This window comes from Amphibalanus amphitrite, unplaced genomic scaffold (genome assembly GCF_019059575.1).
Source record: "Amphibalanus amphitrite isolate SeventyFive unplaced genomic scaffold, NRLGWU_Aamphi_draft 000154F_arrow, whole genome shotgun sequence".
NCBI lineage: Eukaryota > Metazoa > Arthropoda > Thecostraca > Balanomorpha > Balanidae > Amphibalanus > Amphibalanus amphitrite.
The window spans coordinates 5,885-32,438 of NW_024881649.1; the positions used below are offsets into that span (position 1 = coordinate 5,885).

General features: G+C 47.1%; 1 protein-coding gene and 1 long non-coding RNA gene across 2 annotated transcripts; one reads left to right on the top strand and one right to left on the bottom strand.

Annotated features, from left to right (window-relative positions):
• The first annotated feature begins 1,808 nt into the window (after positions 1-1,808).
• LOC122383089 lies at positions 1,809-4,340 on the top strand. The gene is made up of 2 exons (XR_006256776.1): positions 1,809-1,903; positions 3,235-4,340. It is a non-coding gene; the product is annotated as an uncharacterized LOC122383089 (long non-coding RNA).
• A 6,321-nt stretch (positions 4,341-10,661) lies between these two features.
• On the bottom strand, positions 10,662-15,157 carry LOC122383076. The gene is made up of 3 exons (XM_043369181.1): positions 14,760-15,157; positions 13,982-14,170; positions 10,662-12,402 (listed from the first exon to the last, which is right to left on the bottom strand). Exons 2-3 carry the CDS (start codon positions 14,060-14,062, stop codon positions 11,425-11,427), a joined length of 1,059 nt encoding a protein of 352 aa, XP_043225116.1. The 5' UTR covers positions 14,063-14,170; positions 14,760-15,157; the 3' UTR covers positions 10,662-11,424.
• Positions 15,158-26,554: the final 11,397 nt, after the last annotated feature.

Genomic DNA, 26,554 nt, shown 5'->3' on the forward strand with positions numbered 1-26,554 from the left:
CGGCGCAGCTAGGCGCTGCCGTAGGCAAAGGACGCATTCCAGCCGGCTCGCTGTTCCATATCGCGGTGGCGGGCCTGGCGGCCCGTAGCCTGGCTGCTTGGAAGGAAAGGATAAAGGCATGGGCTTGCCGTGGTCGGTTCATCTACTGTCACCTATATGACGCACTCAAAGTACTGCATATGTGATGTTGGTAATGCATGATGCTATGGTAGGTATTATTGTTGGTAATGATTGCGATGTTGGTAATGCAGGTGGCAGTGGAATACTAGCGAATGCTCCGAGCGCCGAATAGCTCAAAGGATTAATTAAGATTCTAAATACAGCCTGAAATTTTCATTGAAGATAATTCCAGCACCAGAAATATCCTTCACCAGTTTTGGACTGGCTGGTGTTTCTTGCGCAGAGCGCCTTTTGACAAATAATTGTCATGGCCGGCGATTTTTTTTTTGTATGACGGGTCACATCGCACTAAGGTCAAATTTAGTCGCTAAAAGGGGATGAGAAAAAGTGGACGAGTATCGCATTTTTGTGTATAAGGTTTCGAATAAAAAAAAAACTAAGCCAAAATAAGTTAAACAATAAAAAAAAAATCATAACAATATATGACCCGAAACTAACTTCTGTTTTGTATGATCATGATTGGGTGTAAGACCCCGGTCCAGCCTGGTTCAACCCGGTCTCATGGGTGCTGGAAATGAGGCCGCTTTCTGGTCCCGGCATTTTATTCTCCGGGCGCGTTAAACCCGTCCAGCGTTTAGCCTTTCAAGACCCAACTCAGGGTCGCGGTTGTTTTCGCCCCGCGCCCCAGTCGAGATGCAAAGTTAATAGTCACACGAAGCTTAAGTTTAGGGCCAGCCAAACCAGCCTAGTCTGGAGTCACTGTTAAATGTATGCATTAGATGAAAGAAAAAGGTTTTGTAGAATCGACTAGTTTCGAAGTCATATATTCAGGGGCCTCAAATAAAGTTCGTGTGACTATCAACTTTGCATCTCGAATGGGCTGAGCGGCAGGCTAAGCGCTAAACGGGGCTAACCCACCCGGAGAATAAAACGCCGGGACCAGAAAGCGGCCTCATTTCCAGCACCTGGTTCGGCTCCCTCATTTACCTTCGGGCTTGGTCTCGTGACATTCACAGACGTCAGACATTCAACAAACAATTTTGGCAGAAACACTATCCAGCAAGCTGCGCAGGGGCGCGGCGCATTGTGACAGGTGCTCGTAGCGTTGGGGCTGGGTGATCTGTGTGCCGAGTGCGATATCGTGGGTTCGAGCCCCACTCGGCTCTGGTTTTATTTAGACACTAGCCAAAACCTTTCCTTTTACTGCAATACTGACAAGCACGGTGATTTATCTTTCCCGATATCCCCTTAACAAAGTCAAAATTGTCGCACCTATATATTTTTTCTAATGTTTTGCTGAGTTTCATGAATTTTCATTTTTTTATTTTTTGTCGTTTCTCTGGACCCATTTCAACTCGTGATTCTTTTCGATCCGATAAAACCCATCAGTGCTGAGCGTGCCAAATAATGGAAGAAATTATGCAACTGAATATACCTAAATTTAGAAAAGCCTTAAGGCCACCGCACACTAGCCATTCGGCCGGTTCATTCGGCCGTTACAGCAGCGATTTTCTCGCGCGAGTCTTTATATCGGCCGAAACAACGAACCAACGACGGTGCATTCGGCCCATATTATTCAGGCATTCGGCCCAAGCGATGTTCACGCGACGACCGAAAAAAAGTTCGACCGGTTGAACTTTTCTCGCCGAAGCAGTCATTTAGCGGCTGAAAATCAACAGCCGCCATATTGTTTTCATACAACCTTGACAAGTGTTGTTTACATTCCAATCATTTTCGATGTGAGGGGCTCGTGTGGTGTGGAGTTGTTTGCGATGGAAATGAAGTAAGTATTCAAATGAATATCTGTGTTGTGTATTTTGTCAATTGCATATGTGATTCAGATTGAAATGTTATTTAAATATTGGTTTCAACCATCTCTGCTCCACTTTTCATTGCAATTTCAATTTCCATTTCCCCATTTTCTCCATTTGCCATGATACCTAATACATAGTCAGTGGGCATAAATTTGTCTACTACTCAATGCCACAGTAGGTATTCTTGGAAAATGGCCATTTATTATCCATATATCAGCAAATATTTTCTGCTTTTGCCAGTTAACTTGAAATTGAAATGCTGGACACAAGTTCTAAGTTTCAAGGAGCTTTTCTTAAATTATTCCATCAAAATTCAAACCTTGCAAGTCAAAGTCATTGAAAGTACCTGTAATATTCTTATATGATGTTCTTACCATGCAATCTGGGTTTTCATTTATCATTTCATTCACATTGCCTCCAACAGGCTACTGTCGCACTAATGTGTCACATCAACATATTAATATTAGATATGTAGGTACTTCATTGCATGGTTGGTGAAAGTGTTGAGCACAACTCTCTCTTATGGTACAAGAAGTGCCATAATTCAAAATCTGAGTTGTCAAAGTATAATAGAAATTCCATTTTTTCAGAGTATTTTTTCTTTTTCTGTGTTTCTGCCAGATCAAGATGGTTGTGTCAAACGCAGGGCCATGAAAGAAAAGTCTGGAACATTGTTAAGGCTTTATGGGATTCACACAAACACTTGCATGCAATATTTGCATTGAAAGAGTTGTTAGATCAGCGTGCTGAGCGTGTTTTTTGTGTTTTTGTCTGCTCTGTACAGGAGCTCATTTAATGTTAAATAAAATGTAATGGCACTGAACAAATATAAAAATAGCCACCTGTCCTTTCTGTAGTAACTATTCACCATTCAATACTGTTTTGTGTATCATTTATTCCCCAGAGATCTTTCACAAAAGTGATAGTTTTCTTCTCTGCCGGGTCAATGAACCAGGTAGATGTGTCCACTCCAACCAGTGCAGATCCACCTTTGTGTACAGTTGTACACATTTCAGTGTGATGAGCAGACCTTTGATAGCTGTTCCACCAACCCGCCTTTAGATGGCGCGCGCGTCTCCCAGCAGGCAGCAGAGGCGACATCTACTGTCGGCTCAGCCGGTGTGGAGGGTGTACCGAGTGTCATTACCAATATACCTATAAACACGCCATTGCAGTGGCCTCACTCGAGGTGGACTGGACCCAAGAGGATGGATGACTCGGGCTAAAACGATGACGCGGGTCGTGGGCCCAGCAGCACAACAGGTGGCGTTCAAAATTAACAAAGTCCCTATGTTTTCAGTTGGGTCGGAGAGGTGGATCTCATTCAAGCGGTACACAACAAGCCAGTTTCATGAAACTCGAGTCTTCCTGGACGATGAAGCACCAGCTGAACCGCAAACGGCCGGCGCACCAGCTCTGTCCCCGGGGCCGACGCCCCGGCAAGCAGCACCAGCTCCAAGGCCGGCGCTCGGGCCAGCCCCGTCTCTGGAGCGGTCGGTGCCGGCATCACCAGTGTCCGCAAGGAGCAGCCGTGCCCAGTCGAAACGCTCGCAGCACTTCAAAGTGTACAGCAGGTGGCTAACCCGTTGAATGATGCCGACCTGGCTTTCGGTCAGTGTGTAAAAGCGGTTCGAAAAAAGCCATCGCTCCCGGAACTTCCGCTCACTGGCGCGCGACGTGTCCTCCGTCGGCTCCGGCAGGTACACTACACCGCGGACGTTCACGATCGCGCAACAGATGTACACCAACGCGCGCGTGGTCGACTCCGCGAGCCGGTAGCTCGGCGCCAGAGCGGAAAATTCAGCCCCCGACGCCAGATAGTGGAGTGTAATCGCCAGCCGCAGCGGTGCGCTCACCGGCTGGAGGAAGGTGGTGGTCGAGCGGGTGATCTGGCCCTCGATCTGTGCTAGTAGGAGGCTGAAGGCTCCCTAGCTCAGTCGGAAATACTGAACCTGTGTCGCTGAGGGTCGTTGAGCCGAAGCTCCTGCTCTCGGTTGGCGTGCTCGCCTAGCTCGTCGCGGCGCTGCAGCACGTCGCTGACCCCATGCGCCGGACCAAGGGTCTGCGTCTCTCCTGCACCCTTTGGAGTGCCAGCTTGAAGTACAGTATCGCGATGGCTAGTTTAAGTGTGTACGGGTTGTTTGGTGGCTCAGCATGCAGATAACTAAATCTTTTGGTCCCAGAGAATCAATACAATGCACATTAATGTTGCTAAGTTTGGTTAATCGCTTGCGATATGCTCAGACCATTTAGACCTCAATAGTCGGTGTACTTTGCTCAATGTTTAAACATTTCTAACAGCCAATTTGTTTTCATTATCAAGCAAGCTACCTACTCAAACTGCAATTAACCTATAATTTTGTTTCTTTTTTGAACGATGCACTAAATATATGAAGCTGGATTCTATTTGGTCTTTTCCAATATTCATTATAAAACATTCATTACTTGCGCTCTTGGAATTCGGTTACAACAGTTTAGGCGATATTTCAACGACGATATTTCTGCTCTAAGCGATTCGGCCATTCGGCCGATATAGACACTCGCGCGAGAAAATCGCCGCTGTAACGACCGAATGAACCGGCCGAATGGATAGTGTGCGGTGGCCTTTACACATCATGCAAGGATCGACTGAAAGTATAGGTCCTAGATTTCAATTATGATTGGTTAACATTTTTGCTGTAAGTTTGAGGCGTTGCCTTTTGCTTGCCCGTTTGTTTGAGATAGCTATTCCCTTCAGTCGCATTCTTGCTGGCTTCACATGAACAGAGTGGTGTTTCACCAGCGATCGCAGGACGCTGCTATTACGACGTGTCAAATTGGGTTTCCATGGAGACGTCAACAAGCCCATTGCTCCAACACTACCACAAGTGTGACGTCAGCAGATATCACCGGTGAAACACCACCCGGGATACCACCATACCTGAGGGAGCGCACCCGCAACCAGCAGCATATTTACGTCTGGACAACGAGTTGCGTTGGAGAGGCCGGAAATAGTGGCGATTTCAAGACCGCAAGAATGGACCGTCATTGGAATGACTCTTTTTTAAACCGTGCACTGTTTTCGGCCGGAATTTGAGTTACTACAAAATATTTTGTAATAACGTTTCCACCAAGAATGAATGCCATCAGGGCTAAATTTTTAATATTATTGCATTTTGTCAAGAAGCATATAGTGCTGTTTTATTGCAGTTCTAGCGCGTTTGTTACAAAATATGAAGCGAATAAGCGTCAGTGTAATTCATCAACAGTGCCAGAAGTAAACTTCAGGGAAAGCTATGCTAATTGCTCTTGTCCATCCACTAAGATTTATTAAATATTTTGCTTTGTGTATTCCAAAAGGAGAGGGAACTATTTCATTTGTGCCTTCATGTCAGAATTGAAGGTGGATCATTAAATTTTCAACGCAGTTTACAAACCAGCATTTGGTCTTTCTCGTTTATAAGCAGTGGCTAAGAAAAGGTTGATCAATCCTGAAGTTCAGTCATCGTACCTCAACTTGGCAGCAAGATCCCCCGAGGACAGAGGATATATTGTAAACATGTCCTGTAAATCAAAACAAACAAGCATTTGGTCTTTCTCGTATACAAGCAGTGGCTAAGAAAAGGTTGATCAATCCTTAAGTTCAGTCATCATACCTCAACTTGGGAGCAAGATCCCCCAAGGACAGAGGATATATTGTAAACCTGTCCTGTTAATCAAAACATTTTTGTGCCTTCAAAGGCTTAAGTTATCTGTGGTGTGTTCGGAGTTAGGCTATATGGCCGTTTTTGTTGTATGTTTATGTGGAGATTGAATATAACTGTGACCCGGTGCTTGTTTGTATACTTACGGTCAAACAGGGAACAGCACATTCACATAACATACTCACCTAGCACCTAACTCATAGCTGTACCCTGCAGGATCTGTACTTGTTCATGTCTCGAGCATTAACAAAGCACTAAAGTAGCTTAGTAATCATTTCCCACATTTTCTGAGCATCTAACATGACATACAGCAGTGCAGAGCAGCCTCAGAGAAGAAACACTTTAAATGCACAGACTCACACCAGCCACCCAATGAGCCAGTTCCTCAGTTGACTGTTTCCCTGGACACAGCTTGGCAATGTGAGCTAACTTTTGGCAAGTTGAAGGTTAGGCTAGCAGGTAAGATTGAGTTAGGGTGAGCAGAGTACCTACCTACAGGGTTGGGCAGATAAATTGGGACAAATTTCAACTTCCTCTAAAACGACTATTTTTTGAGCGATAAAGATAATTTTTGAACATAAATATAGGCTAATGAATATTTTTCCATGTTATGCAGGTTGCGTTGTAATTTTGAGTCGGCTGGTCACAGAACGTGGCCTTAAGCAAGCCACTATCAACTTAGTCCGCGCCCACATGCATGCCAATATTCTAATTATGCTCCATCAAATGGCTGAAAGTGTTGTGTATCGAACAGACGTAAACGTTGGAGGAAGAGATGATATTGACTCAATATTACATACCTATTGCGTTGACACCGGCCGCTCCCCCGGTTTTCCAGGGGGGTTAAAAGGCAAAATTCAGTTAAATCAGAGGATCCTCGCGAAAACAGTGGCGCGAGCTTACAGGGAAGGTAGCCGCGCCATGAGAAAGCGATATACCAGCACCTCAAACATGTACTCTTATGCATTGATGCATATCAACCTGTTAACATAGATGTTGAAGCAGCTGTGACGTTAAAAAGATTGTTTCCTCTTGAAGGGCTTGGAGAAGCGAGCAAGCACGTGCCGGTCATTTCTGACGATGGTGTCCCCATAACCGAGCATATGAACAACTGCAAACACCATGTAACATCGCAACCAGCCCAGAAGACGTGATATTAGTTCCAAAAAAAAAACATGCAGCAGACATCGGTGATGGCATTCCACTCGGTGACTTCTGACGGTCACGTGGGGCCCCCTTATTTTACGGAATCGGGAGGGGGTTCGCCATTAAAGGGTACCTAACCATTATTCCGGCAGTTCGAACCAACAAGATGGAAGAAGGCAACATCCTGCATGGGGTGATGCTCTTCGAGGAGCCAGCTCCCCGGCATACAGTAAATTAAATACAAAATCTCCTGAAACGGAGGATCCCGCAAACTGTACCCAAGGGAAAATGCCCCCTTCCTCATTAAACCTCAGCCCACACAAGTTCTGATTGCTGGGGCGTGTTTGCGGGTGAGTCTAACGAACGTCCCCATGTAACTGTGGTGAGCCTCAGCAGTGCCAGTTGGCTACAATTAAGAGCCATTTCAGACGGGAGATCTCGCCGCGCGTGCAGTCAGTCCAGGCACCGACAAGGACTGATGCAGGTGGACCACGGTGACCATATTTGGTGATAAATGTGTAAAATTGGTGTGACAATATGTGATCCAAATTTGAAATGCCTATGTTTACAAATTTCTAAGCTACGGCGTTTTAAATGCAAATACGTATTTTGTCCCAATTTATCTGCCCAACCCTGTATAACTGGGTGCTACTGCCATGCAGGTCTTGGGGGTAGGCTGCAAATATGTGTGATGATTGAGGTTAGGTCAGCTGTCAGGTTAGTCAGGTTCAGGTATGCTCATTGCTCAGGTCACATTTTTATGGACATTTGGCAAATTAAAAAACTAACAATCTGATCTAAGCTAACTCGACTAAACATACACAACTACTGACTATAGGAACTGAGCACCTACCTACTTGTGCCTACATCTCATACCATGTCAAAGTAGAGTTCCTTGGTGGAAGATTACCCTCAGTACTTTTTATCCCAGCCCTGTGAAGAAAACTAATACTTCTAAGCTCTGAGTCACTGCTGGCCATCCACAGGAAGAAACGCTGAGACTGAGAGCTTTGCCATTGTATATTGGACCAATAATGACTATCACGAATGACTATGAACACATAATATGATCACATCGTTGCATGGATTGTCACATTGACAATTTTACTACAATCCTTTTTCAAGAAATACAGTGATGATGATTAACATCAAAATCAACATATAGTGGATTTAGTGATCCAAGCTTTCTCCTCCAGTAGCAATGGAATGATCGCATGTTTCATTTGCCAGACACTGAGTACCTGATGCACATTACAATCTGCATGGCATCTAAGCTGAGCATAGTAAAACTGCCCAATTCCATTCATTCTAGATTTTAACTTGATAGCACTAATTTATCTTGCTGTTGTAAGTTATCATTCAATATTCATACCAATACATCAATATGCGCTCATCAGTCAACATTTTCTGGCATGATCCTGCTCAGCGTGCTCTTCAGTATTGCTCCAAGATCTGCAATATTATAGCTTGTTTTTGGACAATAAGCTCTTTTAATTTTACTTTTTCTTGCTGATTTATGAGCCCGATCAACTTGCGTTTATTAACCAAAATTTCATAACTTGTTCAACTTGATATTGATATAGCTCAGTAGTCAGGACCTCTGTCAGCCTCCTGGATACTTCAGATTGTTTTCAGTCACATGCTTCTTAAATATGATATAAGTCAAGGGATTCAAAACATCCAACAAAACGACGTACAAGAGCAAGAAAACCACCAGATATTAAAAAGCGCCTTGGAACAGAGCCAAGTGGTGCTCCATTTGTTTGTTTACAATGATTGTAGTGCTGATATATTTTTAGGACTCTGAACGTCGGCTTATAAAAAAATGAAACGTTTTTACAAAAGTTGTAAGGCAAGTAATATTTATCTGAAAGAACTAAAATATTCAAAAGCCAAACACTATGAAATACATGAATTGGAACGAAAAAGTAACCCAAAAATCCAGGCTAATCACCGGCTCCTAAAACTGCAACACAATCAGCACTTTTCCCCGCAACTCGTTGTCCAGACGTAAATATGCCAACCAGCATCCCCTCCCCTCAGCCGCGGCGCAGTGGCGGGCGGCCCACTCCCGGCACGCTCCACGCCGCTCCACGCCGCGATAGCATCGCGTCACCCCCCCCCCCCCCCTCCCTCCTTCCCCCACAATGACCGGTGACCTCGCTCCCCTCGGGAGTTGGACTCGCCCTACCCCGACCGTAGCGCCAAGTGGTGGCTCTGGAGATCTTAAATAGACCCACTGTACGCCGTGGAGCAGCGGTGCTACCAACTAACTTCGGCGGGACCGATGTGAACCGGCCCCCTCCCAACAGATATGGCAGCCCGAGCTAGTCTTGGGATACAAAGCATACTAGGTCCATAGACTGCAATGATAAATTGGTGATTTTTAGGACGGTTTTATGGAAAATTCTTGACAGAAACTGGGAAAGTCGAGATCCTATCTTGTTGGAAATTTCATGTTCTTTTGCCGCTTTTGGAAGTGTTTTTTTATTTGGGACCGCTAAATCGTGTTCCCAAGAGACAGAAGGTAACCATGTTTTACATTGAGTCAATGGTAGAATTCTGATCTACTATGCTCAATTTTTTTGTCATCTTGTACGAAATAACTAACTGTATTGCATTTTTGAAAAGTTCATAAGTAGTTCAATGTTTTGTCTGTGGACTACTTTTCGATTGCATGCGAGGAAATGATGTTCCCAAGCCTTTGAAAATAGGCATATACCTCACCGGTGGGTTCGAATCCCAGCGCGATCAATGTTTTTGAGTATGTAATGGGTGGGAGAAGCGCAGGCAAACGAAATATTTGAGAAATGAGAGGCAAACGAAATAAGGGCTACGAAGTCTATGGATTTTCAGTGACTCCGACTCCGACTCCGGCTTTCAAAAACCAGCTCCGACTCTAATTCCAACTCCGGACAGAACTGTCGACTCCGACCAGGGGTGGAGATCTGTCAAAATGTCAGGGGGGGGGGGTCCAGGCCGGGCAGATGGAGGCGGGCTGGATGCAGTACCATTGACTTACATAGCAGTAATTCGTTTTCAGGGGGGTCCTGACCCCCCGAGATCTCCACCTCTGACTCCGACCGACTTCACAGCCCTGCCAGGTCTGTCGAGTCGCTAGATTTTTGGTGACCAGCGACTCCGACTCCAGCTCCAGTTTCCAAAATCGACTTAGACTCCGGCCATAGCTGTCGACTCCAACCGACTCCGACTCCGCAGCCCTAAATTGTATATATCCTGCTTTCGAATAGTTCATTTCTAGAACGGGTTCAATTAACATTTTGTGCGCCCGCCTACGATATCCTGTAAAACGCAAATCCACAACGGATGGAGCTGACGATCACCCCCCACTAGAGGATTAACTTCTATGGAACCTAGAAACGCCAAATGTTCGGCATTGGTGACAACCCTTATGTTGTTACCTCCGTGTTAGATTGACGACTATGCCTATCAATTTTCTCTTTTATAATAACTACAACTTTCTATGTACTACAGTCACCAATCAATGTTTCGCTTAGGTAGCTTTTTGGCGCAAGGCATACACCTTAACATGGTCACAAAGGTATGTACCTTTAAAACATTATGCATTGACTTCACAAAATAAGAATGGATTCTCAAACTGTGCCCGAAGCGTAGCTCAAACTACTAGTTAGGTCCCTCCAACGATATGGGTTCGCAATTTGCATGGACACCTCCGATTAGTATCAGCACGTTTTTATGCCCATGAAAACATTTTGCCTCCTCTTGATCCTGAATCGCTGTCATAAACGGCATACTCACGCTCAAAACGTCCCCCATCTTCAGACCTGAACCGTCAACCACGATGTCGGCACCTCTCCGGTTAGATGCCATAGGATACTCAAGAAACGGCATGTCGCTCATAAACCATAATCCAAAATCACGGGAACTCTGTGATATTTTCCTCATTTGCACATTTGCACAATCATTAACGGCCGAGGACACACATTCATTTACACTTAGGTACATTTAAAATCACGAAGGATCGAGGACACCCACATAGATAGGTGCATCTATAAGTGGGCGATGATGTCGAATCAATGAGTGCATTTAGCAAAGACGAAGACAAATGACATCGCTAAGACAAATGCTACAGCAGGAGCAACACACATTGGCACTCATTAGAGCTAACGGGCACGTCCGAGATCATTGGCAGTAGCAAATACAGCCTTTAGCAACACATGCTTCAGGAAGCCTTTACCACAAGAATAAGATATGAAATTCCACACCAGAAACGTTAACAGCCCGACGTGACATCAAGTAGCGCCATGAACCAAACAATACGTTCTATTAAACAGACGATCACAGTCATCGCACTCACACAATGACGCTCACCATCTCCCGCAAGTCCACGCCCTTAGGACGGCACATACTGGCGACGCTTCCTCCCCTCCCGTTGCGCGTCCGAGCTCACTCGCGCTCGGTGCTTAGTGTAGTCCGCACGCGCGCGAAGACCCGGCGGACTTGAGGCGACGTCGCGTACCGGGACTTGGACTCCAGAACCGCCTCGAAGTCGCGAACCTCTACGGGCCTTCGGCTGAGACCGTCCGGCTCCATACAGTGGTGCACAGAGAAGGCGGCGTCCATCTGGTCAAAGACGTCCATGAAGTCAGCCGTGGGCACGGTCAGCCCGCCCAAGCTTTTCAGCCGCGTCCACAGGGCTCGCGTCCACAGGGCTCCCATCGGCTCGTCCTGTTCAGCGCCGGAGGACGCCGCTGCCGCTCCGTCTTCGGCCGACCGCTTCCGCGACACGTAGCCTGCGACGTATACCTTAGCGCTATCTCTGGCCGACAGCCCGTCTCCAGATCTCTGGCGCCGGTGACTGCTCCGGAGGCGGGCGGTGCGGCGGCTGGCGCGGGCACCGACCTGAGCAGCTCCTCCATTTCGGCCAGTTCCGCTTCGAGGTTGTCATCGGCTTCCGGCTGGTGTTGGCTCGGAGCGAACTCCCGCAGGTCGGCGGCCATCTCGTCATCCAGGGCAGACTGACTCAGCTCCTGCTCTAGTGGCGCCAGCTGCGCCAGCCAGTCGGGGTCCCGGTCGTCCGCCTCCTCTCCGCTGCTAGGCACCGCCGGGGCAGGCGCAGTCGGACCGGCGCCGCTCAGCGGTCGTACTCCGCGCTGGATGGCGAACAGCAGCGTGAGGAGGCGCAGCCTGGAGCGTACTTCGGTCGGCGTCGGGTTGAGGTTCGACCCGCCGCCGCTGCGCACCATTCCGAAGAATCCCTCGAGTCTGTCCTGACTCAGTCGGCGCGTTAGAAGATAGGTCTGCTCTCCGAACTTGGCCTTCAGGTCCTGGAGCAGGCCACGGACTGAGGACACGGAGAGGATGATCCCCTTCTGGAAGGGGAGGAGGGCATCCTTCCGCGGACACACTCGCAGTTCCCGGGCCTCCTTCTCCAGCGCAGTCAAGGCGGACTCCTGCTCAGTGGTGCCGCTGTAGCCTCGCCGCAGGGGCTTGACGTCCTTGGGGTGGATGGCGTTCAGGACATCCATGCCCGAGTCCAGGACGCGCAGTGCACGCACCTCCTCCCGCCGTCCGAGGTGACGCTCGATGGCCAGAGCGACGGTGGCGCTCAGCAGCTCCATGGCCGGGCGCACCTTCTGTCGGGCCATGTTCTTCACCTGCAAAAAAAAAAAATGTTTATGCCAATCATTCCTTCATCATTATTTTAGGTGAAAATGAAACGACGAAATTGAGCGATTGCGTAAAACGGCTTTTATTAGATGTTTTAGACATTCTGACTTCACATATCTATATTTGACTCATCCACCAGAAATAATTCAATTAAATTAGCCCGCGCCGTGTTGGTGGCCTGACTTTTCCGTGTCATGCTCGGGGGGTCACGCCCCCCCCCCGTCTAAATGGGCTCCTGGGCCACGTAGCGACACGCGGTAAGCGGCAATCGAAGGAGCGTCAAAAATAATGGCCGAAATGCTCGGTCATTTTTAAGGTCAGGTCACTAGAGGTCATCAAAGGTCAAATTGTCTCATTCAAAATTTTTCGAAACACTAGACGGCTAACTCGGGAACAAACAGAGCTATAGCGCCGCGGAAAAGCGCATTCGAAAGCTCGTTCAACGTTCTTTTGCCGTCACGTCCTCAGATTTGACCTCAGGTCAACGGTTTAGCCTAAAGAGGGCAAAAACTCTAAATATAGACGTTTTCACGAACAAAGTTTTTCGGTAAAAGCTTTTGACTCAAGAGAGTCAGACATTTCTTTTGCCAGCATCGTGTTCCCCTAGTCGAGACGGGTCGAATGAACAGTTGACCTTGAAAGGTCATTTTGAAAAGTTGACCTCAGGTCAACGGCATAACCTGACCGGAAAAGTTAACGTTGCCTATCAGTCGATCCGTATCGTCGAGCTGAACACATCTGCGTTTTTGACCGCTCTAGCACGTCTCTATCAAAAGTTATTGTAAAAAAAACTGCTGGTGACCTTTCATGACCTGAGATGACCCCAGGAGCATTCAGAGGGGTCATAGGTGCAAGTTCCCGATTCAGTGTGTCACGTTTACCTCTGAACTGATGCTTGAGAGTTTTGAAGGACATTCGAGGCGCATTTCAATTTTCTCCCATTGACTTAGGTATAATCGAGAAGTCGCAAAATTGACCTCACCCTAGGTCACAGATATCAAAATTCCGAGAAACACATTTTATACATACTGATACTCTTATCAATCGCTGAAAGTTTCAAAGCTATCGTTAAGTCGGTGTAGCTACAGTGAGCATTTCAACTTTTTTCAGTTTAGGTCACTTGACTTGACCTGGTGACCTGACGCTGAACGACTCGGGTCAGAAATTTTAACATGTGCGGAACAGGCGAACTCAAGCGTGCTAGTAGCGGCCGTGAAACACCGCCCTGGCGATTAGAGCCGGGTTCCAGTCACTACGGGCGCTCACATTTGTTTCTGATCGGTAATATGGCCTGCGGTCAGTGGCAGTGGTCGCGTTACAGGCCAGATAAAGTCGGTGAGCGGGGTGGGCCGCGTTCAGCTCCAATGTTCGACTGTAAATTGTGCCGTTGACACGAAATTTTCCGATCGGGTGGTCATGATCTGCGCACAAGCACTGCTTATCGAGGCTTATGATCTCAGAAATCTATCCATTCAAAAACGTCTGACTTACTTCATGAAAAGCATCTTGGCCATGCCGACTGAATATTTGATCTCAGGTCACACATTGTAGTGTAGATTTTCTCACCTGAACATGGGTTGCCAGATGCACCTTGTGGGCGACGCGGTACTCGGCCGACGCACCGTTGATGGCCACCATCTCCTCCATCAGGGCCTTGTCGAGGAGACCTCCTTGGCTGGTGCGGTGCCGTGGTCCAGGAGGTTGTTACGCACCCTCTTCATGATGTGTGGAGGGTCTGCCAGGACCCACACCCTCCTGAAAACATGAAAACCATGCATCATTAGTGAACTGCAAGGCAACAAGGTTTAAAGCATACACGACAAATAGCAGGTGCGTCATTCGTGCATCGCATAATCCAGTCGATACTTACTTTAACTTCTATATAAACGCAGTGCAATCGGTGTACATTAAATAAACAAACTTTCCTTCACTAGCTCTGCAAAACAAACATGCAAAATAAAGTCTTTAGTCTTGCATAGATAAATGTTCATAAAAACAGAAGTGACACAAATATATGGGGAGGGGAGGTGCATACAAGATAACTAAGATCTGATGCTTATTGTAACAAAAACTATAATTAGAATGAATCCACTTAACAACATTGACACCAAAATGGCTGATTCCACAGCGTTGACAACAGTCTCAAACAGTGTGACAGTGCAAGGCACAAAACCACTAGTCAGAAGGCAAAGCCCTTTGAACGTAGCAATGATCGCAGCACGTATAGCAGCCAGGAGGCAGAACCAAAGAACGTAAGCTCACCCTCCCCCCCCCCCCCCAATCTGCAAACTTAGTAAGCATCTTGCAGGTAACAGCTTAGATCCATGAAAATACATATGCTCACCTGTTGGAGTCTCCAGGGTTCAGGAACCAGGAGCGTCCATCATGTGAGACACCCAGAGCCTTCCAGACTCCGAGGTTTGAGCCACTCATGTCGCTCACAGTGGCCACGACTTCAGCACCTGCAGCCTCAATGTCCTGGATGAGGCTGAGGAGCGTGGCACCAGTTACTGCAGAGTCAAACTGGAACAGCACTGGCACCTGCCACTTGGAGATGCCCGCTACCAGGAACTGTTGCAGGCGCCGGTGCGGTCCCAGGACCTGATCCAGTTGCTGATCATAGCAGGCCACTTTCCGAATGTCCATCTCATTATACATCACGACGCACTGGCGTTCCTGTCGTGTCAGGTTTTGCACAATCTTGGCCAACAGCTCCAGCTGTGTGGCAGAGCTGTCCGGCTGCAGGACAAAGGTGGCCAGGTAGCGCTGCAGGGTTGACAGTGCTGGCAGCAGGTAGCCATTGCCGCAGAGCCACCCGTACTGTCGGCGGGATAGGTTGACGCGGTGCCGCAGTGCCTCGGTAGGTAGGTATCAAGTCAGGATCCAATAGGATTTATAAGTACAATTTCTTGAGTAAAATGAGGACTTCAAATCATTACCTGGACTTGGTCAAGTCCCTGGTGCGCGCAGGAGGCTGGATCGAGGAACATGCCGGAATCATGATTGATGGAATGGCGCCTGGAAGGTTTCTTTTGCGAGACTTGGACAGACATTCCGAGAAGTCAGATGGAACGAAATGGGCTGAATACACAAGAGGATCGGCATGATCTGCGAGCTCTGAATCAGCCCTCTTGATGGCGTGCCACCACTGGAGGGCCAGCTTGTGGTCCTTTGGGAAGGAGAAATACCTCGTGCCCTCGGGATTAAACTTGCGTGCAGCCGTACCATTGTGACAGCCAGGCTGGAACGGCACAGCCTGGCATCTCCGCAATGGAAATTGAAATACCGAAAAACTTGAGATGGAACACTTACTGGAACGAAGCTGAAAATCTGATGAAAATATTTAATAACTAGCCAAATCACTCAAGTCGCAGCCAAATGCAGGAACAGCAGGCGAAATTTGACCGAAAATGTCCGTTGCTAACGTTGCTAAGCAAACAATTCGAAATTGACTCAGATGCGCAACTTCTGAATCCTGCCAGCTTGTCACCATATCGAATTTACTACTGGAATTTGATACCAGAATCTTCGCTTCCAACTAGGGCCAAAGTTTTTATTTAAAATTATCGTATTATTCCAATCAAAAGAAAAAAGTGAGATATACATTCTCTAAATTTAAAAAAATTGTAATGTAGATATTAATACTTAACTACAATGATTTGTATAACTGGAGATCATGCATACTAAACTTGGACATACCCCCTAATTCAATATACCCTGGATGTGAACTAGGGATATTATGGTGATGGTCTAGCAAACCCGGCCAAGATACGTTAGGCGGCACGGGCGGACATCGATAGCAGCGCCTCTATCGGTCACTAGGGAAAGCTGGGCTGTAGGCGACGAAATACCGGCTGAGTTGTCACAAGTTTATAGTTGTCACAGGTTTATAGACATCCGTCTTGTGAAAAAGTTGAACTTTTGCCTTCAATATTTCTACAGGCAATTTTAGAAGTGCCTTCAAATAGATTACAAAACCGTTTAAACCAGTATAACGCCTTATGGGCGACTAACGGAGCGAGCGAGAGGGTGAGCCTTGCACGTGCGAAATTTCGAGGGGGTACCTCCAGCTGACTTGTGCACGGCACCCTACTAACCGGTCTCTAGCGATGTGCCAAATTTGAGCACAATCGGCCCAGCCGTTCTCGAGATCTGGAATCGGCACCCTGCACGTGCGCACGTGCAAAATGGGTCCCAACTGACTTTTGCACGGCACCCTACTAACCGGTCCCTAACCATGTGCCAAATTTGAGCGCCATCGGTCCAGCCGTTCTCGAGATTTGGAATCGACCCCTGCACGTGCGCACGTGCAGCAGCACCCCAACTCTGGCACATGGATATGCATTGCCTAGTGGGTGCCTACCTACATGCCAACTTTCAGCGCAATCGGCCAAGTAGTTACCGAGATATTGCAACAATTACAAAAGTGACACCTCTTCGTTTTGCACGTGGCACGTGCATAAGGGGTCAGCTACATGCATCGCCAATAGTCCAATACTTGGTAGAAGGAATGAAGCTACCCTACAAAAATTACCGCGTGTAAATCGGTCAAGTGGTTGCTGAGATATAAGCCTCGCAAAAGCGTGACCACGGCCGGCCGGCCGGCCGGCCGGCCGGCCGCTCATACTCAGAAATTTCCGTTAATCTAAGGAAAGACTGCGCTCGCTTCGCTCGCTCCGTAATTATTTTATTCACTTCAAGCCTTCCCTATTGTTCTTGATGATGCGGGAACTATTTCTAATTAGTGTTTCTAGCTTAGTAAAAGAACATATTGTGCAAACGATGAAAAAAGCATAAATGGAAGATTTTAAATGCAATTTTCTGTAACAAATAATGGTAAATTCTCTACACATCAAGGAAAAGGTGCATGCTAACTGATAATTTAAAGTTCTTGGGGCCAGTTGGTTTCTTCTTTTCTTACGTCGCCCCAATGGCCGCGAATACACTTGTGATAACGCCTATCGATATGTTGAAGTAATCATAAATGTCATGGCTTCAGCTTTATTTGTATTCAAGGCACTATGAAGCATTAAATGGAGGTATGAACCTGCATGCTGATTGATATGTCAATAAATATTTAGTGTTTGAATTTCATGCTAGTGATTAAAAGCACAAGCAGTTCAAATTTAATCGAAAAAAAAAATATTAAAGATCAGGCTTAGCAACGCGTAGCCATTTTTAGAGCCTAGAGGCATCCGAGGACTAGAGGAGTAGGTACCTACTAGACATAGGACTAGGACAAGGATATAGGACTAAAGAGGTATAGAAGACTGAGTATCCGAACCCTTACAAGGTCACAGGCAGTCCATCTCCCGTCATTGCATTGTTAAACCAAAAGTTCCGATTAAATGGCGGTTGACATTGAATCTGACTGTTAATTGCTTTGCATTTACAGGTATCTGAGTCCTAAATGCTGCCATCCTTAGCATTTCTGTTGCTCATAAACATGTAAGCCGTAGCCTGTAGGCTAACATCCAAAATATAATATCGCCTCGGGCGCTCCCCGCTAACGATCGCATCAAGTATAGATGTCAGCACCATCGTTCCAGCGACCAATCACAGCCACCGACCGGCGTGCCGTCAGCCGCTGATTGGCTGGCGGTAATGGCCAATCTCCTAGCCGGCAGTGCCATGGAACTCATCTCACGTGTGACAAAGACTGATGAGATGCAGCAGTGGCTGCGGCGCGAGGTCTCTGAGTACCCATTCAGGGATATTCCATCATCGATTTAGTTGAGTACCTCGAGCGGAAGCGTATAAGATGAAATGAGCCGAATGTGAGATAGTGGAAGGAATGATAAATGGAAAAAGCGGCCATTTAGCTGAGAATAAAATGAATATCAAAGTAAGACAAGTTGTAAAGTTAGCTTACAGTAAATAACAGTAGCGTTATGGACCACAGAACCTGTCCCAGTTCTATGCTGTTCCAGACTGTAGTCCAATGCCGACTAATCTGGGTCGACCAGGGGGTCAACGCTGTCTTACCCCGGTCGTCCAGGGACCAATGTGACTAACTATGATCACCTAAAGATCAATGCTGACCACATTGGATCACCTTAGCGACAACGCTGACTACCAGCGATCGCCTAAGGACTGCTCTAGACCGTCCGGACCAATTCAAACTACTAAGAACGGCCCTACTCACTAGAGTGTATCGATAACCGAAATTTGCAAGGAAACTGGCATATTATTTGGCGCAAGGACATAAAAATAATATCTGGGCGCAACATTTTCCTCAAAACTCAAAATTGACTGACCCGGAACGGTTTTTGTAAACCCCATTCCAACTGCTGCGGACGTAGGATGAAGCTTTAGTTCTCCCCTTTTGACGCTAGATGGCAGTGATTCCAGACTGTCTCTAACTTAATTTCAGACATCTGTAAACGTAAAAAAGCCATCCGGATTAAATTATGCACATTTCTTTACATCATTGGTGTTGGTATATTGCTGTTTTTTCCATTGCAAGTGTTTTTCCATTGCAAACGCATAGCTTTCCACACATTACCTATCACACATAACACAATACACATTACCTATGCATTAGCGCCCTGAGCTCTTAAACACGAACAAGTAAATAGCAGATTAGGCAACTATTAGCAACTGAGCTCCTGCCGCATCGTATCTACTTTAAGGACTACATAGGTATAGCCGGTACAATTGTGTTACCAGCGACCAAATGTCAAAGTGGACACTGGTCAGGTGCTCGGTAACTGTTGACTGGTGAGCCAGTTTGCTTTCTGTCCTATATTACGACTAATTCACCATCATCCTTGCTTGCACTTCTCCGTGTTCCGGATTAACGGTCCGCCTAGCAGACAACCGACGGAAGTCAGCTTCGGAGTGACCATTTCAACAAATGTATGCTCTAGTCTGTCCCGTTGTGACTTGCCGTCAAAACAGTATGTCCCTGCGCTGAAATGCCGTCCCAGCGGTACAGCGGACTAGTCGTCAGTGGTTGATTGAACCGATTGAGCCTTGGTTGATTGAACCTTACATTGCCCTCTCCCTCTCGTGTTTTATCATCCCAGCATAGCCTGACTCAGAGCATTGCAGCCATTATAGTGTCTTTTGACTGAGACGCTGCGGCACACAGCCGGTGCCCGATGGTCGACTTTATTCTGATATTGCCCTCTCCCCGCTAATTCATTTACATATTCATCATACCACGGCCCTAAAATGTTCTCGAATAGACTAACCCATATGCTCTAACCAAGCATAACGAACAAACCCACTTAGCAGTCTCCGAACGCCTGCTGTTAAAATTAGTAGCCAGTAGGTGAAACCGAAACCGACGAGTGGCCACGTCAAGCGGTCCCTCAGTGCCCCAAAGGTGGTCACTTTCGGGGTAGAACTTGTCACAACTCAGCCTATCCTACCGGACTGCCGTGGGCTCCTCTCTTTCCGCGCGGCGAAGACGGTGAATATCGTGCGCTGGTAGTATTACATACAGCTCGCATCCCAAATAAATAGTTACTGCCGGCGAAGGCCCAACCATTCACCGTACTATGGTGCAGGTCCGGTGACTTTCCCGCCGCCCGTGTCACCGCGACCAACGGCGGCGACAGTGCCGTCACCGGTCCCCTCGAGACCCGACGCGCGGCCAGCGAGTGATGCCGTCTGTATTTGTTTGTTTGTTTGTTTTGTTGGGTTAGGCTCTTTCGGTCCGACAAGACCATTTCAGAGCCGGAAGGATGATAGGAATTAGGGGGTGACATTGGTCTGGGCAGGCACCCTAGTGAGTCGCCGGGGCTGAGCCCGTCCAGAGGACAGGCCACCCATCCCCAAAGTACTCACTGCACCCGGCTACGGGTTGCGCTCCCTCGGGAGCCGCGGTGCCGCTCCAAGGGAGCAGCCCGCATGAGATAAAATTGCCTGTCCAGCCCGGAGGGGGTTTCGGCGTGGAGGAGGATTTCAGTATCCTGAGGATGGAAGCACGGAACGGGTGCCGTCTGTACCGGAACAGCGCACTATCTGTACCCGAACAGGTGCGTCTATGTAGGTGGAATAGGCATACTACCAAACTGAACTGCCGCATGCGAGAGACGGCTACAGTCAACCAGGACTCGTGAGTCTGCGGTGTTTTAATACAGGATCACATGCAAGAGCCCGGTCACCGGCACAGATTGACTGTCAACCAGTCCGTGATATGACCCCTGCTGTAGCTCACGTTCGGGCCCTGCTCGGCGCACTTGCCGAGGCCAATGACGAGACCGACTTTTACGTCGGTCCTTCTCCGCCGCGCCAACCGAGTTAATAAAATACCTTTCGCCATTGCTTTCATACATAATCCAGAATCCTATTATTTGACTCATGTGCCGTACACACTTTGCCTCTGTTGCCGCTCAGCCGTTTCAAGCGTCACAGGCACTAAATGAAGAGCTCTCTGCTAACTGACTGTGAACTGGGCTGGTGCGCGATAGGCACTGGTGTACGCAATGCACTTTAGTTTTTAGGGTATTTCTATTACTTTGCTCAAAAGCAATGGCCATTTGTGACCCAGACAGTGATCATAGAACAGGAGACATGAGAACAGCACGAAAACATAGCGTAAGAGAAAAGTGCATAGATGCGGTTTGATACTGTTAATGATAATTGATAATGATACAGATATGGGCATTCAAAGTCCATTCAAGCCTTCCAACGCATGTAACGCTCTCCTATACACACCAAGGTATAAGATAGGTTTCGATCTGCCCCAGACAGAACAGGGCCTAGGCCGAGAGCCGAGAGCAAAACTAGGGCAAAATAGGCACATGTGTAGCTAAAACTCCACACTCCCTGTGTGTTTTGTTATTTTATACTATGAAGTATGTCAAAGGAACCTCTAACTGTCATTTGAAGTTGTTAAACTAGACGTCTGAAACAAATTATTATGGGCAATTAAGGAAAACAAACGCTATTGAGTGAGTAAGGTCAGCATCAGACACCACAAACTGTGTTAAAACGTCATGCCGACGCTAGCGCCACCTACAATTCTAGATGTCGCTAGTAGGTTATCCCATAGGAGCCCGTGTTACGGCGAGATGGTCTCAAAGAAGTGGGCGCGGACCAGAGAATACTGACCGCAGGACACCGATTTTGTGTTTTTCTTACTTACAACTATATAGCGCCACTTTATCTGCCAGTTTCCTCTCAATCTGGAATAAAAACCCTCAAATCGATACACTCTACTACTCACCTAGGTCAATTTTTGCCCACTTGCTGACAGAGTAAAAGGACTGAATATCCGGAGCCGCCCGGACCACAGTGCCTGCCTTGGACTGTTTGGACCCAGAGCGATTGTCCGGGCTAATGCTGTTTGCTAGGACCACCCAGGGACCAATGCTGCTGTGAAACACCCAGCCCAAACCCCGGGCCAGCCCGGGCCGACCAGCCCAATACCGACTAGCCCGGGCCGACCCGGGCCGGCCCGGACCGGCTGCCGACGAAGCGGCGTCGTCCTGTATCGATCGACCCTCCCTCCGCCCCCCCCCCCTATCCCCCCTCCTCGTCGGGCCTGGCCAGTTCCCAGCCCCAACTCAGTCTGTTCGGTCAAACCCGGTCAGGCCCCAGTGCGGACTGGCAAAGCACATGGCACAGGGACTGCTTCCTACTATTTATTATTCGTCCAAGCACCTACCAGTATAGCTAATGCAGATACGTAACTAAGGTTAATATATAAAGATACATGAACATGGACAAAGCGCATTGCATATTTAATTCAAAAGAAACATATACACATAGTATTTGTAATACGGGGTTTGTGTTCCTATAACATATGGAGTGTTTCGAAATTTCGATCACTTATCAAAAACATGACCTCCCGATCGTGCAACATTGATCCTGGAAAGACAGAAAGACTGAAACTAAAAAAATAAATGTTTCATTTCATACTCGTACACTTAAATTCCTACTTCTTCAAATAAAGAACAAACAAAATAAAAGGAACAAGCAGTTTCACAGTTGTATGGCTAGTCCACAGTCCACTATTGGCAGTCTTTTAACTGATGCCATTTTCCAGAAAGTTTGAAGTTGGCTGATATTTGTTTGATGGAAAATGACGCTGTGGCTACTTTGGTACGCTGATAATAGTGTCTTTTACGAGCTGTCAGAGGCAGTGAGACAAGCTTTGGAACATAAAAGACAAATATATAAACAAATAAGTAAATAAATAAAAAGGCAAAAAGTGTCTCAAAGACGCTAACGTTTGTGGCATACATCCACCTCACAAAGCATCACAGCAATGCTATATATATTAAAAGGTTTCTGAGTTCTGACGCCGTATTTGTATCAGCTGTGCCACTAGACAGGCCACACCCAGTCTGGACAATTGCCTTAGTGACGTCACAGACAGTGCTGCAGTTTCCGCAGCCGGCGCGGCGCTGGTGACTCACACCCCCTGAACACAGACGGACGTGGGCGCCGCCATATTGGATTGGTTCCGGATGGCGCCGTGTCGGCCGCTAAATTCAACACGAGGCTTTTCTAGGCCATGGACATCCCTGAGAAAGATTTTATCAGAAAAGATTGGTCCCTACTCCGAGCCGTAGAAAAAAAAGTGATCAGGATAATACTAACGATTTCCGTTACATACTAACCATTAAGTCTCAAGGCATGTTGCAATTTTTGATCACATGAAATACCTTTTTAAAGAGGCCTATGCGCAGAAATGAGTTTCAATTCTACGGGTGGAAGCATTGCTAAATGAGAATTATCTCGCAGCCATGGCTGTCCAGAACGGACCTTGAATTTTGTAATTTGTCTGGCGTAAGCCTATCATGACTTTCATTACGTAGGCATTCCAAAACGGCCAGCAGCTTCAGGAAAAAAAATCCCAGCTTCAAGCAAGCAAAGTGAATTGATAACGCAGCCCGACGTAGAGCGCCTCGTATTTATCTAACAATCCATTCATATCATTTCAGATTTGACTCGGCGTCCAAAAGCAGGTGCCGCCTGGCTGCCCCTGATGTCACGTGATAATACAGCAGGGTGCGGTCGTGGCAGCCCGTGACAAAGGGATTGGGTGCGGCCGGCTGATGCACCTGTCACGTGACGTGAGTCGTAAGAGGTTCCGGTAAGCTGGTCGTATCACGTGACATGCCGCTGCATCAGGTGATTGTGCCCTGAATCAAAGCAGAAAAGTGGAGCGAACGCTAAAGTAAATCCAAGTGCAGTAACGCACCTGAATGTATCTGAAAACACTATCAACTTCACCAAAATACCTGTTATGATGAGCATACATCATTGATATTTCATAGAAAGCAGAGAGTTGCAACTTCAAAGTTGTGCAATGTTCCCTAAATTATGTTTTACGGTACAGTCATAAAAGCAATCTTCCTGCTCTTCCGGTCTCCGCAGTATCTAATCGATTCCTGCATCAGAATATTGCCAGTAGGTATCTATTTATACTGCCCCTATATGCAGTTTCCCTGTTTGAATGCAACAACCCCATTCAAAGACAATAGAGTCCAAATCTGGGCAGGCTCTGAATCAAAGTCGTCCTTACGGTATATTGGCGACGCATCTCCGGGATGGCGGAGCCCACGCTGACAAAGGCTCGTGCGCGTCGCCATTTTCCAGAGAGCTCAAATTGAACCGATCTGAGACAAACGACTCTGGTCGAGCGATAAATTTCCAAGGAAATCCCGGAGAAACAAAACGATTGGGAGAAACTAGAAAGGCAATGCCTAGAGGCTTTCGGGATGAGAATGAAAATCTTGAAGTGTAGCAGAGTGTAGAGGATGATAGACCCAAGTCATGGGAACCGAATAGGTGACGGAACAGGACAACAGTGCATGTCAGCTGGTCCGTTATGACATCAAATGGAAGCCTTTTGCCTGTCAAAACGTTACGCTGCTGGCCACTGAGACAGGCAGGCCTGGCGTTGTTGGGCGTAACGTTTGTTTGATATCATGACAGCGACCCCAAGAGCAGACGTTCAGGCTTCAGCTAACAGTTGACAGTTTGACGACCTGTCAGTAGCGCTGTGAGCTAAGCTCCCCTCCCCCAATCGATCTGTGCCGGGTGGTCCGAGCTGGACCCAGTCTTGGGCTGTTCTCCTTTGAGTTGGACTCTTTCGGCTTCTTTGTAGCTGGATCTCTTTTTAGTTGACATTAAGTTTTAATTAGAATTCGTATGACTTCCAACTTGCTCGAGTTGGATCCCACCGGAAATTGCTATCGGAATAGTTGTCTAGCTTTGCGGATATCGGGCCGGCAAGTGTCACCTCTCATAGTCCCCCTAGAGAGGTAGCTCAGGTTGGGATTTTCAATAGAAAATCACAATTCTAAAGAATAGTAATTGTTCTTAATTGAAAGTCCCAACCTTCGGATATATCGATTGTCGCAACGACTCGAAGCCGATCTCTTGAACCACCATGACCAACGTTCTACCGACTACACCACAGAATAGAGAGGACCCTCCCAAAGGACTCCCACGCAGACGCCGAGGGGCGGATTGATCTTCTCAAGTCGGCCAGCTCTGCAGATATCCGGGCGTTAGTGACGTGCAGTGGGCAATCAATCAATTTACCATTTCCCCAATCCGACAGAACGTCCCAATAAAGACGTCAGCGCTAGAGGTCGGTGAAACACGACCACTAAATAAAAATGTAATCCGCAAGGGAGGCGCGGCATTGGCGTTGTCAAGGAAACCGTCGGGATTCGTTTTTATTGGCTACTCGTAAGATAGTTAAGGAAGAGAAACAGAAACGGCAAAAATCCTGTAGGCTAGGAGAAACGGGGAAAACCTAAGTAGGGATCAGGGAAGCTGGAGGACAGGAAAAAAGAAAAAACGGAAAATGAGTTTCAGGATAAAAATTTGAAGAATGGCTACGAAGAGAATGACATAATGGAATATGACAGACGTGGAGAGCAAGGCAACTAGACATTCAATATGAGACGCCTTGGGTGGAGACTTCCATTTCGCGTCTAGCTAGACGCGTCTAAGCCCTAGTAGACGCGTCTAGCTGGACGGCGGCTGCATTTAGCTGGCGACTGCTAACTTTAGACGCGTCCAAGGCTCTATAGAAGACGCGTCTAGCTATTAGCTTGGAAGTCTCCGTCCAACAGTTAGACGCCAAGTTAGACGCCAGCTTGGACGTCTGCTCAGTGAGACGCCAGTTGGACGTCAGTGGAAGTCTCCATCCCTTGTGAATTTAAATAATCAGTAATCACTAATATTGTAAAATAATAACTGTAATTGACTTCACGCTGCCAGATACGTCTGCTTGACTAATAGCTACATTCCACCGACCCCGAGTTCAGTGGAGCTTCTCTACCAATTCCGATATCGGTGCCGTCCGATATCGCTTGAAACTAGTTTGCCGATCCATTAGCTCAGGGTTTTTTCAGTTGACTTTGCCACAGCCAGACAGGGCTTTCCATTGATAATGTCGACAGATTTTGATGGATAACATCTGGCAACGTAGAATAACACTTTCTGTTTTAGGACGATAAAAAACTTAAATTTACTAGAACAGTATTCGATGATTTGAAAAAAAGATAACAGCATGCAGTATTTCCCTGCAAAGAATTTCCACTGGTATCATACTGTTCCTGCCGGGGTTTAGAGGCGCAATAGCTATTATATATTATGCGCGTACACGCATCTAACAATACTCTTATTAAAAATTACCATTTAAGCATGAACTTCTCGTTTTGGTCAACAGAAACACGAAAACAAACTGGCCTTCCGTTACCAGCATCATTATTTGAAGTTACAATGTTCCGCAGTTTCAACACAGATCAATGCGCCAGCAAGGAATAATGCGCCCTCAGGAACGTTGCCTCTAAATTAAATCGGACGAGCTCCCGTAGCTCTCTGCACCTCCATTACCGCCCACCATAGCTGGCAGAAAGGTCACGTTCGTCCATGCAATGGCTGCACTGGAACAAAACTCGGGTTCGTAGCCCTAAAGGCCACCCTAACTGCCAACGGTTCTAACGTTTCGACAACGCCGCTGCAATGTAATATGTTTGATATTTGTCATATTTTTCTAGATGGTTTCATAGATGCTTATATATTCTACAAACATAAAGACGATAAATATGGAAACCCGGGCCCAGGGATTTCACCACAGGGTCTATCGAGATAACGTTCAATGGATCCATTATTTATAAATCACATCGCTTAGCCAGATATGGACGGCATGAGGATCGA

Bases quoted from the DNA above. Each gene is read 5' to 3' on its own strand.
- LOC122383076 (XM_043369181.1), bottom strand. From the start codon at position 14,062: ATGGAGGAGATGGTGGCCATCAACGGTGCGTCGGCCGAGTACCGCGTC. The intron at 12,403-13,981 runs GTGAGAAAATCT...TTTTTTTTGCAG, and splicing joins ATCTGGCAACCCATGTTCAG to GTGAAGAACATGGCCCGACA.